This window comes from Ochotona curzoniae, unplaced genomic scaffold, assembly GCF_017591425.1.
Source record: "Ochotona curzoniae isolate NIBS_2020 unplaced genomic scaffold, NIBS_Ocur_1.0 scaffold_3890, whole genome shotgun sequence".
In the NCBI taxonomy this organism is placed as follows: Eukaryota; Metazoa; Chordata; class Mammalia; order Lagomorpha; family Ochotonidae; genus Ochotona; species Ochotona curzoniae.
The window spans coordinates 11,784,407-11,797,726 of NW_024467115.1; the positions used below are offsets into that span (position 1 = coordinate 11,784,407).

The 13,320-nt window shown below is 39.6% G+C and overlaps 1 protein-coding gene across 3 annotated transcripts in view; it reads left to right on the top strand.

Annotated features, from left to right (window-relative positions):
• The window catches only part of L3MBTL3 (L3MBTL histone methyl-lysine binding protein 3), a 96,914-nt gene that overhangs the window by 59,477 nt on the left and 24,117 nt on the right, over positions 1 to 13,320 (top strand). For all 3 annotated transcript variants that reach the window (XM_040965378.1, XM_040965379.1, XM_040965380.1), the window contains 3 exons: positions 2,142 to 2,252; positions 6,375 to 6,489; positions 7,658 to 7,760. In XM_040965378.1, the coding sequence (XP_040821312.1) occupies positions 2,142 to 2,252; positions 6,375 to 6,489; positions 7,658 to 7,760 (329 nt within the window). The remainder of the gene's footprint in view (positions 1 to 2,141; positions 2,253 to 6,374; positions 6,490 to 7,657; positions 7,761 to 13,320) is intronic.

Consider the following 13,320-nt stretch of genomic DNA (forward strand, 5'->3'; position numbering starts at 1 on the left):
CTGCAGCTGAGACGATCTAAAATGAGGAACCAGGAACAACTTATGGGTCGCCCATGCGTGCGCAGGGTCCCAAGGCTTTGGGCCATCCTCTTGCTTTTGCAGGCCACAAGCAGGGAGCTGGATGGGAAGCGGAGCAGCTGGGACACAAACTGGCATCTCTATGGGATCCCAGCAATTCCAAGGCGAGGATTTACCTACTGGGTCATCACACTGGGCCCCATTTATTCATTTAAATTGAATCATAGAAAATGTTATATTGGTAAACCAGAAAGAAATAAGAAGAACTCACAAGCAAAATACAATGTTTTATAATTTTGAAAGTCAAAATTGAAACAATGGATTTTGTTGCTGGCATCTAAAATATGTTTTTACTTTGAATTTCAAAGTCTTCTTGTAAGATAATTATATACTATATGCATATAAAGGAAAAATTACAGTTTTAAGAGCATAGTAATACTTCCCACTCTGTCCTACTATATCCCACCCTCTCTCCTCCTTTCATTTTTTGCTTTTCTTTAAATCTTCAATGACACATTTTGAACTTAATTTATAATTTGATGCTTAAGCCTCCACTAAAAATTAAACCTGTGGTAAACTGGAAAACCGGTATTCCTGAAGGGTATAGTTAAGAGCTTTAAGTAATAATCAGATCTCAAAATGTCAGTTTCAGATATGCATTCCTTTTTGCTTTGGTACTCTTAGTTACCACAAATCAGAGAAAATATATAATATTTGTCTTATGGTGGCTGGCTTATTTACTAAGCATAATCGTCCAACTCCATCTCTTTTATTGCGTCTCTTTTTTATGGCTGAGTAGTATTCCATGATGTTTATATATATATATATGTATATATCACAGCTTCTTTGTCCAGTCCTGAGTTGATGGACTCAAGGCTGTGTGGGAGGAATTGTTGAAGACATCTGCTTTTCAAGCTAGATGCTTAGAAAGACAAAATATGAAAGTGTGCTCTAAAACCAGGAGTTTCTTCTGGGTCTCGCACACAGGTGCAGTGTCCCAGGGCTTTGGGCTGTGTTCTGCTCTTCCAAGCCACAAGCAGGGAGCTGGATAAGAAGTGGAGCAGCCAGGACATGATCTGGCATCCATTTGGGATCCCAGCACATGCAAGACGAGGGCTTTAGCTACTAGGCTGCTGTGCCATATATTTTTAAGTAACCCTCAATTCTTTACAATGGACAAATATAATAAATAAGTATTTTACTTTTCCATCTCAAGTGATTGGCTTTATCATTTATATTCTTCCCATGAATTGAAAAGAAAGATATAATAAATGCTTGAATTTAAAAAAAATTGGCATGATTATTCTATCATTAATCATACCTCAAATTATTTTAGAGTTATGCCTGACTTTTGAATGTTTACCTGCAGGTTTATGACAAAGTGGAGCTGAAATGCACTTTGCCTTAACTGGACAGCGTTAAATCAGGACAGTTCTACAAACTGTCAAAGCAAAGAAGAAACTGATTGCTCTAGTTGGGCCTTTTGGTGCCTTGCATTGACTGTTCAGTATAATTTTTATGTTATGTTCTCAATTTTCAGAGCACTTTGATTATGCCCACTTTAAAAACTAGGCAACTGAAGCTTTGACAGTGGTAAACAATTTTCCAAAAGCAGGGTATCAGATAATGGCCCTGCCTCCCACTTAGCTGCCTGAGGGTCTGCTGGGTTCTGCTGGAGTCCTAAGGAGCAGATAACTGTTGGTTCTGTGGCCTTTGTTCCTTGTTGTTTCTTTTTTTCCCCCTCACTGTCCTGTCTAATCCTGCAGTCTTATCTTAGGCGCCTTTGAAATGTCCCTCCTCCCTTCCATAACTTTCATACTTGTTGGTTTGGGCCTGGACATGTCCCGCGATCGAGAGTGTGGTCTTTCCTACAGGCCACCAAATACCTGTGATGTTTGTGTCTTCATTTGCTCCCAGTCTGGCTACACAGGCTCTTTGACGTGCTTGAATGGGCGTGTTGCAATTTTGTCTCCAGGGGGCAGGTGAACTCCAGGGCCGCTCTAGGAACTGGAGTTTACGGAGCTCATTCTCCAAAGAGCTTCTCTGTTGCTTGCCTCTCCTTTGCAACACCCAAATCCACTTTTTCTTCTAAATATCACTGTGAAAATTTTTTCTTGAAACAGAAACCTCCACATGGATTCCAGAAAAAAATGAAACTTGAGGTTGTAGACAAAAGAAACCCCGTGTTTATTAGAGTAGCGACTGTGGCAGAAACCGACGAGCACCGGATAAAGGTAAGTGTTCTCTGCTGTGGTTTGGGTTTGCCCGAGTGAGCATTCTTCCGAGTTTGTCCTTTAATTTGCATAAGACATTTCTCTCTTTGTGACTTTTAGTATTTTGACTGTGTGTTTGAATAAAGAAAGTAAATAGAACACGCTCAGAAGAAGTATTTCATTTCCCAATACTGTGCTGAATTTTAAAGTTAAAAGATGATGATTTTGTGGGATGTGTTAAATGCTTTTTTGAAGCAAATCCTTTATTTTGGCATAGGTGAAAGATAAGTAATCAAGTGAGGATGTACAGTAAGTGGAGGTGAAGTAAACAGTCTTCTCTGGAAGATGGGGTCAGTGTTTGATGTCACAGGTGATAAGAGAAATGGTATGGTCCAGAGTTCAGGATTCACCATTGATTTCACTCTCAAGTCAGAGCAACAACCGCTCTGCTGACTTGGGCAGATGGTGGAGGGTTTGTTAGTAATAGTGGCACAGAAAGATGAGCTAGACTTAGGTTTAAAAGGTAGCAGTGCCCTAACATTTGGGAGGTTTTGTAGTAATTGTGGTGTGGATGGTGTGTGATGTCACTTTATATTGATGAGACAGAGGCTCAGGAAGGCTCTATGACTTCCCGTATTTACTATGGGCAGTGGTGGAACTAAATCATAATCCTGAGTTGTAGTTATCTAATTTTATGCTTTAAAAAAAAAAACACATCCTCATTTACCTCCTTGTAACCCTATCAAATAGATAAGTTACAAAACAACATGAGAATTGTAGAAATGTGATATTTTCAAAGAATAAAATTTCATTATTTTTAAGATTATGTAATAACATTTTGGAAAATTTTGTGCATTATGGCTTTATTCAAGTGTATGTTCTAGTTAATTGTATGAGGGGGGTTATATGTCATAAATTGGGATATTTTATCTAGACTGATCATCAAAGATGTAGAATTAATAAAATATTACTTAAATCAAATTTCTCAGAATTGAAAAAACATTTTTGTTTGGGTGTGTGAAGATTTGATTGTGTCCTGCAACTTGTAGGATTATGTAAAGTATCATCCTTTTCAAACAATGAGTTGGTGTTTTGCATCAAAATTCTAGCCGGTTTATCCTTTTCTTCAACAATTTCAGTCCTAGGAATTGATGCTAAAGGAACAATTGGAAGGAATTTGCAAAGAAAAAGGTGTCATGAAATAAAATAGTGATGCTGTTTACAGTATTTAATATTTGGAACAAGCATAACATCTGATAGATTAAATAAATTGCTGTGTTTACACGATGTTAAATGTAATTATTTTAGGAAAATATTAATATTGGCAAGCAGCCCCCCAAAAAACTCATATTTAACATTGTACCCGACACCTACTATTATTTTTTCTCGAAGAGTGAATGTGTAAACAGTTCTGGAAAGAAGCATCCCAAAATAGTAATAACCCTTGCGTCAAGCTGTACGGACTGTGAACAGTTAGGTTTTCTTTTGAATCGCGGGTCTCAGGAACTTACATCACCTTTGTAATAATTGTGTGAAAAACTCATTACCTGTGAGGATTCTGGCCCAGAGAGGGCAACTGCTGCGAGGTGCTGATTCATTTAGTTAATTCAGCTCTTTCAGCTGCATTCTCCAACACTGTGGTCACGACTGAACTCCCCAGAAAGAGAGGCTATGAGACTTGCAGTGGGCAATTCTTCACAATCCCTGGATGGATTTTAGAGCTGAAACCATAGTCCTGATAGCCTTCAATTGCAGAGTCTTCTATAGGTCAGAGAAGATATGTGTCACTCTGTTTCAGAATTGAGGTGTCTGAGAATATCAAGACTTCCAACAGCCTGAGTTTACTAATCGGGAAAGTGATCCAACAAGAACACCCATTTGCTTTTGTTTTCAGAAGAATCAGATCTAATGCAGACTAAGTTATTAGCATAGCTCAGTATTTTCAGTTCCTCAGAGGTGAAATCAACTCATAAATAACAATAATAATAATTTTAAAATGTGCTGTCTGACCCAGCTGTCTGATCTGTGTGTGGAGGAAGGGAAGTCAGCCTGTGAGGGAGATACCTGGATTGCCTTGGGAAGAGTATCACTGTTGGCAACCCGTGGAGTTAATCTTGTTGTGCATCAGTGGTGAATTTATAAAAGAATTGACATAAAAAAGTTAGATCTTGACTTTTACAGCAAAATGGGTGGAAGATTACTTTGTTAAGTGAAATAAGCCAATCACGGCCAACAGATTCTGCACTTTCTCCTATGTGAATTCGGCTAAGTCTAGAGCAGTGATAGCATGGTAGGAAAGAGATAGGGGTAAGTTGAAAAAATGGACATGGAAATATTTCCAGGAATAAGTTCTAGTGTTTCACAACACCATGGAGGAGACCATAATTCACAATAATGAGTTGCATGTTGGATAAAGAACTGGAGGAGAGTCTTGCATTGTGATAGAGCCAGTTAATCCACAGCGTGACATAACCTTCCCATGTGCGTGCTGGCTTTAAACCTGGCTGCTCTGTTTCTGATCCAGCTCCCTGCTAATGCACCTGGGAAAACAGTGGAAATGGCTTAAGTACTTGGGCTCTGCCATCCATGTGGGAGACACAGGTGGAGTTTTGGGTTCTTGGCTTTAGACTAATCCCTCCTGGGACCTTTGGAATGAACCAGTGAGGAGAATGTATGCTTATCCCACACTGCCTCTGTCATTCTGCCTTTCAGAGAGTGACAAAGGTAGAGAAAGAGAAAAGGAAGGCAGAAAACAGAGGTAGCGGTGCTCTTTCCTGATACCTGCAGCAGCTGGGTGTCAGCTAAACAGGAAGCCAGGAACTCCATCCCAGTCTCAGCATGAATTTCGGAACCCAAGTCTCTAAGTAACCTTTGCTGCCCTCCCAGGAAACGTTAGCAGGAAGCCAATCAGAAGTGGAACAGCTTCATATTCTTATGTTTACCTAACTTCTTCCCTTATATTATTCCTTAAATATTTATTTCATTTTGAAACAGTACTCAGCAAAGGAAAAGCTAGTACTTTGTGCTACTGAGTATGACTTTTATGCTTGTTAAAAAAAAACCCTTTTTTTAAAAAGATTTATTCATTTTTATTGGAAAGGCAGATTTACAGAGTGAGACTGAGATAGAAAGATCTTCTTTCTGCTGGTTCACTCCCCAAGCGGCCAAGTGCCTGGTGCAGAGCTGATCTGAAGCCAGGAGCCAGGAGCTTCTTCCAGGTCTCCCATGCAGGAGAAATAAAGCCATACAACCCTCAAATTATGATTATTATGACTTAATCTGAGGTTTCACCCTAAGAATGTTAGCTAGGATCAATGTTGCATATACATTTACATAATTTTAGGTAGCATATTTTAAATGCATTCAATGCTTGGGATTTTGTTCTTTCTTTGTTTGCAATATCTAGACTAAATTTTGTATCAAAATTACACTTTGAAATTCTCCAGATCTTATAAGCCTAAATTTTTAGTGGAGTGGAAGAGGTGGCATATTAGCGTTGGCTGTAGTGTCCAAGGTGTATAAATGTCAGATAGATTGCTTTTAATTTGCCAGACTGAGTTACCAGTTTAGGAGAATTGCAAGAATGGCTATGATAATGTAACATTTTCAATGTAAATATTGTTTGTAGTTGCGATCTTGGAAAAGTTAAACAGTAACCCTTTTATCTATTATTTTAACAAGATTGTTGGAGACTGAATTGTTACAATAATGCTATACGCAGTATGAATGGGTCGTACTCAGGCAGCACAGCCAAGTTGCTTGGAAATTTTGTGAATAACATGAAGGTGCACAGACCCCAATCTCTGGAGTAAGGATTTTCTGGGCAGACTCAGTGCTGTGATTTTTTATTATTTAGTTCCTTTGGTAATATTGGGTAATTGGTGTTGTCTGTATGTAGATGTTGCAGTGCAGTTCCTGTACTTAGGTTGTTCAGTGTGGAGCAGTATGCTTACTGTGTTTGCAGAATTTTGGTATTTGTTCATGGCTACATGTTTTGTTGAAGCTAGCTTGAAATATACCTTTTTCCTGATACTGAACCACATATTTTAAATAACAAATGATTTACTGGGAATTCATTTATGTAGAAATGGTTAGAATACATGCAGTGGTGTGACTGTGTGTACTGTTTGCTTCATTACGCAGGTTCACTTTGATGGCTGGAATAGTTGCTATGACTACTGGATAGATGCAGACTCTCCCGATATTCACCCTGTTGGCTGGTGTTCAAAAACTGGACATCCTCTTCAGCCCCCTCTAAGTAAGACGCACAGGATGGCTTCAGTGACTGTCCCCGCGTGCTCATGTGGCGTGCTTAATGTTTGATTATACTCTGCCTCTCTTTTCATTTCTCTGTTTTACAGGTTTCTTCTCTGTGTAATCCTTTATTTCTTACTACATTTTTAATTGTCACAGTCACAGAAAAATATACTTCTTTTTGTTTATTTTTTACAGTCACAGAAATATAAAAGAAACTTAATGCCCCCCAAAAGTGTATATAAACTTTTCTTACTTTTGTATGAAATTAAACATTATCTTTCAAAATTAATATTGAACTTTTGTAAGATAGTGTGTCAGACTATTAGAATTTAACCTGTCAGTGTTATCATCATGTAAAGAGCTGATGCGATGTTACAGCTTTGGAAAATACTGCCATTGGTTCAGGATGCTGTATACCCAGTGCAGAAGTGCATAAAAATAGATCCATGTGATATATTAATTGAGACATGTTTGAAATAATAAAACTTGGTATAGTTATTCATTAAGGAATAAGTGTTGCCCAATTTTAGAATAGAAGCTATATTCTTAGAACTGTATCTACTAATTACATAGAATCTGTTAAAAACTGAGAATTTTTTTTTTAAAGATTTATTTTTATTATTTTTTCATTGGAAAGACGGATATACAGAGAGAGGAGAGACAGAGAGGAAGATCTTCCGTCCGATGATTCACTCCCCAAGTGAGCGCAACGGCCGATACTATGCCGATCTGAAGCCAGGAGCCTCTTCCGGGTCTCCCACGCGGGTGCAGGTTCCCAAAGCTTTGGGCCGTCCTCTGCTGCTTTCCCAGGCCACAGGCAGGGAGCTGGAAGGGAAGTGGGGCTGCCGGGATTAGAACCGGTGCCCATATGGGATCCCGGGCGTGCAAGGCGAGGACCTTTAACCACTTGCGCCACTGCGCCGGGCCCGAGAATTTTTTTTTTAAATCAACCAATTCAGCACACATCAGGGAAAGTCATAGGGAAAAACCTGTAGAAGTAGAAAGTTTTAAAGTTACTTTTAGTTTTTATAGGATATAATTCTTTTTCTGTTTATATTTGATAATTCAGAATCAAATGTCTAGGGATTTTTTTTTCTTCCCTGCTTGGATCCATCTAGTGGACCTTCTATCTACTTGCTTATAAGATTTTTGTCCTTTATTTTTCACAGGCCCCTTAGAATTAATGGAAGCTTCTGAACATGGTGGATGCTCCACTCCAGGATGTAAAGGGGTTGGCCATTTTAAAAGAGCAAGGCACCTGGGTCCTCACAGGTATGCTGTTGCCACCACTTAGTCCTGTGGAGGGGGCACCTGTCCCAGATATGAGTTCATGTGTAGTAACGATTTCCGTGTGTACTGAAGAGATGTGAACTAATTTAAATTCAGATTCCTATGCAGTGTGGTTACCATGGAGATTATGTAAAAGTGAACGGTATGTGTGTAGTTAAATCTTCCTGGGAGAAAATGCATTCATGGTTTAAAATAGATTTACTCTCACTCTTCAGATTCTCTGGGTAACCTGACTAGCTTTTAGAAATTCTTAGTTTCTGAAGTAGTTATTTTGGGCTGACAACTCATAATTAAAAGAGGGTAGACCCTTTTGAAATCAGTGGAATAGTATTTTATGATTGTCTGACATAATTTGAACAGTGGGAGTTGAGATTACTGTGTATTTGTAGCAAAGATCATGAAAAGCACAATATAAATTGTGAGAATTCATTGGTAAGATCAGTTTTCAGTATTTTTCTCTTATCTCTTAATAACTTTAAAAACCCAATTTTTATATTTATAATTTGATTCGTTGTTTTGGAATATGTTTGATTGTTGATAAATGTTTAAAAATATTACTGGAACACGAAGAAATTCCTGTGAAGAGGCATTATCTTTTTAAATAGATTTTACAGTGTTCTACTGTGTGGTAATTGGATTATCTAGTAAGCGTAATGATTCCTCATCTAGCCGAGTGGATTCTGAATCTGGGTCAGTACCTTTCATTCCCCTTAAGATCGCACTCCTCCGGAGGAAGAATCTGTCAGAACCGCAAAATTGATGTAATTATATCCTGGACAGTTTTTCTCTTTCATCTCTGCAGCCTCAAATCCTACTTATCTCCTTTTTCCAACATACATCCTGCTTTTAAACAAAAAATACGTTTTTATGAAGTTTCTTATGTTCCAGAATTAAAAAAAGCATAAAGCAGACAATTCCGTTTGCAAATAGCCATTTTAAACTGTTTTTGCATGTATGATTATAAATAGAAAGTTATGTAATTAATGTAAGCAGAATTAAATATATTACATTTTAGAACGTTTTAACGTTCCTTCTGAAGGCAGACGGATTATTTTTTAGACATTGTATGATGTTAGAAATAGTTCATGAGCATGCTAAATTTCCATTATCTTCATAAATTCTTTCATTTATCAAGTATTTTTTGCAGTTTTTCTCAATAAGAACAGCTTACATTTATTGAACACTTAGTTACTCTTGGGGTAAAGCCCTAGTTGCTTTATACTTGTTAAATAACTTTTAAGCAACTTTAGGAACTTTGTTTCCCTCCAGTTTTTACTGAGCTCACTGTAGAACTGAAAAGGATGAGTAACTATCTTAACAGCTGGTAAAGGGAGCACGCAGTATGCTTCAAGATTCTGTGATTGTGTGGGTCACTCCCTGTTAACTGCCTGTCATGACACCCCTCCACAAATTAGTCACAGGACCCAGCCTTCAGGGAACTGACACATGGAGCTACAAAAGTTATAGGTACAAAATAGTAACTAATACTTCATGGTCCCACATGCCATTCTGCTGTATAATCCAAATAAATTCATTGAATTCAGAGGAATTTGCGGCAGTTGTGAAAGAAATTTTAAGAATAGGTGAATACTGGTGATATGTTTTTGGGTACACGTAGAGATACAGAAATTATATTTCCTTTTCTGGAGAAAGATACTAACCTTGCAGCAAGGCCCGCAGTCTCCGTAGGAGTGCTTTGGAATCTGAGAAGTGGTGCGTGTGCTCCAGGTGGCAGCGCTGGCTCCTCGCTGTGGCCCTGCCTTTACTGCGCCTGCTTCTCCTCAGCTGTACAGATGGGACCCCTGAGCATCCCTCAGCCACACCAGTTCACCATGTTCATGGTGGCCACCTTTACGGTGTTGTTTTTGTTTTTCTAGATGAAGCATTGAGCTTATTAAGAATAGGGAGAATTGGGAGATTTAGGACAGGTTACTGAAAAAAATGATACAAAGAAGCTCTTGCAGAATACTTGGAACTGTAATAGAGAATTCGTCATTTTCTTGAAAGGAGAGGCAGACACACACTTAACATAAGGTTATGGCCTAGCAGACAAGCACTGATGTAAAAGTGGTTGATTGGCTCTGGCCTCCAGGCTGGTGGATCCAAGTCATAGAACTAGTGAGAGGTTCCAGCTCCTGACCAAGTACTGTCTCTCTCCTCCTAAGCATTTCAGCTCAATTTGCAAAGGTTCCCTGACAATGCGAGCCAGAGCAGAACAGGCGCATGCTGTTGTCCATTTCAGTGTAGACTTGCATGGCATCATGGGTATTCTTTGAAAGGTTCATTTCACCAGCACTTATTTTGGTCCTTGCTAAGAATGCTGCGTTTAGAAAAACATAATGAGGAAATTCTCTTTGGATTAATTTGCTGAGAAACTGCATAAATCAAAGCATGCATCCTTTGCTTAGATAACAAGGAAAGTTGCTCTCATAGCAAGAATAATCAGTTTTATGAACCCATAAAACAAAGATTATTTTGACTAGCATTTCTTGCTACTTTCCTGGAAGATTACAAATTGAAACTTATCTAGACTCCGTCCCTATGGTGACATTTTTTTAAAAAGATTTATTTATTTTTATTGCAAAGTCAGATATATAGAGAGGAGGAGAGATAGAGAGGAAGATCTTCCATCCGATGATTTACTCCCCAAGTGAGCGCAATGGCTGCTGCTATGCCAATCCGGAGCCAGGAGCCAGGAACTTCCTCCAGGTCTCCCATACGGGTGAAGGATCCAAAAGCATTGGGCCGTCCTTGACTGCTTTCCCAGGCCACAAGCAGGGAGCTGGATGGGAAGTGGAGTATCTGGGATTAGAACCGGCACCCGTATGGGATCCCGGTGGGTTCAAGGCAAGGACTTTAGCCACTAGGCCATGCCGCCAGGCTCTGCAGTGACATTTAAAAAGGTAACTTACATGTTTTTAATGCTGAAATGCAAATGACCACTGAGAGGATTGGATGTGGATATGGTATTCTCTAGGGATATTTAGCAGCCAAATTACTCTCACATCCTCATCTCTAGCAGCCGTCATCAATATTGCTTGTAGCATGGTGTTTCTGTTCACAATTCATTCATTTGGCCTCCTGAAAGATCAGAGATGGGCAGGGAATTAAAGGAGAACTAAAGTTACACAATAGTAGATACTCTGTAATAATCTAATGCTTTCAAAAGTAAAGTGTTCTGTGCAAAATTTGATCTTGGACAAATTAGGCAAGAGAAGGAAAAATGGGGTCATTCCAATAATAGTGGAATGTTTGTAAAGTCCATAGAAAGTTTTTAGAAATATAGTGACTCTTGGATATATATTCCCACACCTTCAGGAACTCCTAAAATATATGGTCATTTGATTGTATCCCATAAATCTTGGACACTATTTTGGGATCTTTCTTTTATTCCTCCCCTCCACTCCGGTTCCATACTTGTGGATTTTTTTGTTCTTCTTGTCTTCCTTCCCTTTTTTTTTTTTGTCTGACTGAAATATTCCCAAAGATTTGTGTCACTACTCAGAGATTCTTTGTTCTGCCCCATCAAGTAGTTTTTAATATGGCATATTGAATTTTTCATTCTATGAACAGTTTTTTCTTTCTCTTCAGTGTATCAGTTTCATGAGGAAACTTTTCATCTGTGTGTGATTTTTACAACATGATAATTCAGACATTTGTGCCTTGATTCTGAGTCTTCTTACCATTTTTAAATTATCAGATGTCTTATCTCTTCATCTTTGAATTCTAATATTGAGATGCTCTTGAGTTCCTTTGAGGGAGTCATATTGTATACCTTGTTCATGCTTCTTCATTAATTTTTATTTTTGTGGAACTATTAGTTGATTTTCCTCTCTGATGAGTTTTAATTTTGAAATATGCCTGTTGCTTAGTGGCATGTCTGCTCCCTCATTGAATAGTCAAACGTGTGCTTGGTTAGGCCGGGGAGCTCTGCTCGATGCTCTCCTATGGTATAGGGAAAGCATCAATGAATCCTGTCAATTACCATATTGAACAGCCAGGGTGACAGCACGTTGCATGTGGTAGCTTTCCTCTCTTGTCAGCCCTGGGAGGCTGTGAGCTCACCCATTGGTGTGATCACTGCCTCACCTTTCCAGGCAACATGACAGTCCTCAGGGAGAGTCCACAGTGGGAAAACAGCCCATCCACACATTCACAAGAACCACATGAAGAGCCTATGAGTTCTCTGTGTGAACCCAGAATTCTCTGTAATTAACCAACCCCACCTCCCCCCCCCCCCCCCTCCCCCCCCCCCCCCCACCTCCCGGCCTTCAGGGAGCTCTGAGCTTCTGAAGCCAGGCACGGCCACAATGATAACCCAGAGAGCTAGCTGCACTCTGTGCTGTGTGGTACAGTCCCAGAGTTCCCACTGTCTTAGAGTCATGGGAAGCAGGCTATCCACTGTAGGCTCTATCCCTGGTCATCTGTACCCACCTTTCCCCCTCTTTGCAACATGTACACAGGAGATTCTTAGAGACGACAAGTATATTCTGGCCACTGGTCTTGCCCTCTCTGAGGTATCCATGAGGAATTAGTGAGACACTGTTCCTTCATTTACTCAGCAGATAGACGCATGTGCTGCCGTTACATAGCTTAGAGTAAAATTTTCCACATGTTACCTGTAACTGAGGTGTTCAGTTGGGGGCCCAGCCCATGTAGCTTAAGGATCCTACAAATCTTCTCAGTGTTGGAGAAGGATGGAGTTACATACAGAACCTCTCATTGCCTTTGTTTCCTTTGTATTCAGTAAGATTCCCAAGTAGATGTACATACAGTCCTTCTATAATTGTGAAGCTGCCACATGCTTAATGATGAGTGAAACAGTATGGTGGTGTGGTGGTCTGGAAAGAGCAGTGTGCTATTCATCCAAGGAAACCTAAATATCATCTTTGGAATTTGTTGTCTGCTGTCATAAAATATAATAGATCTGTAGCAAAACAAACACAAAATACAAAATGAAGAGTAAAGAACCAAATAAGGTTAAAATGACTAATACCTGAGACTGAATTGATGTTACTTCCTTTGTCAAACAGAATCTAAAGTAGTGGGCGGCACCAGTTGTGCTTTTTATGGTTGTGAAGGTAGAGGAGATTGGAGATGAAAAATTTGGTTTTAATCATGTTTCTTGTGAATTTACCTGAGCTATATGGATAGAAGCATTCATCAGACATTTATACTCCGCCCAAAGCCAGGGTCCCCTGCAGGGAACGGGGCCTCTTCCCCTTCTGAGGCGTTTGGTGGTTACTATGTGGGTAGAACACTGAAGGATACCTTGCTGGGTCACTGCCATGAACGCTTTCTGTCTACAGTACGACAGGGAGGCCGACTTCTGGTTCACAGCTCCTTTTGAGGAGTAGATGAAGGCCTGAGGGCAGCATCCTCAGCAGGTGCCTGTCTCGGCAGACCTCATTTTACCGAACTGTGCTGATGGTACTCCCCCCAACTGGTTTTGCAGCCTTCACACAGGGTATTAGATAGCGTCTCTTTTTATTGGAAAGAGATGCAGGTTATGGAGAGAAGCAGAGATAGAGACAAAGATCTT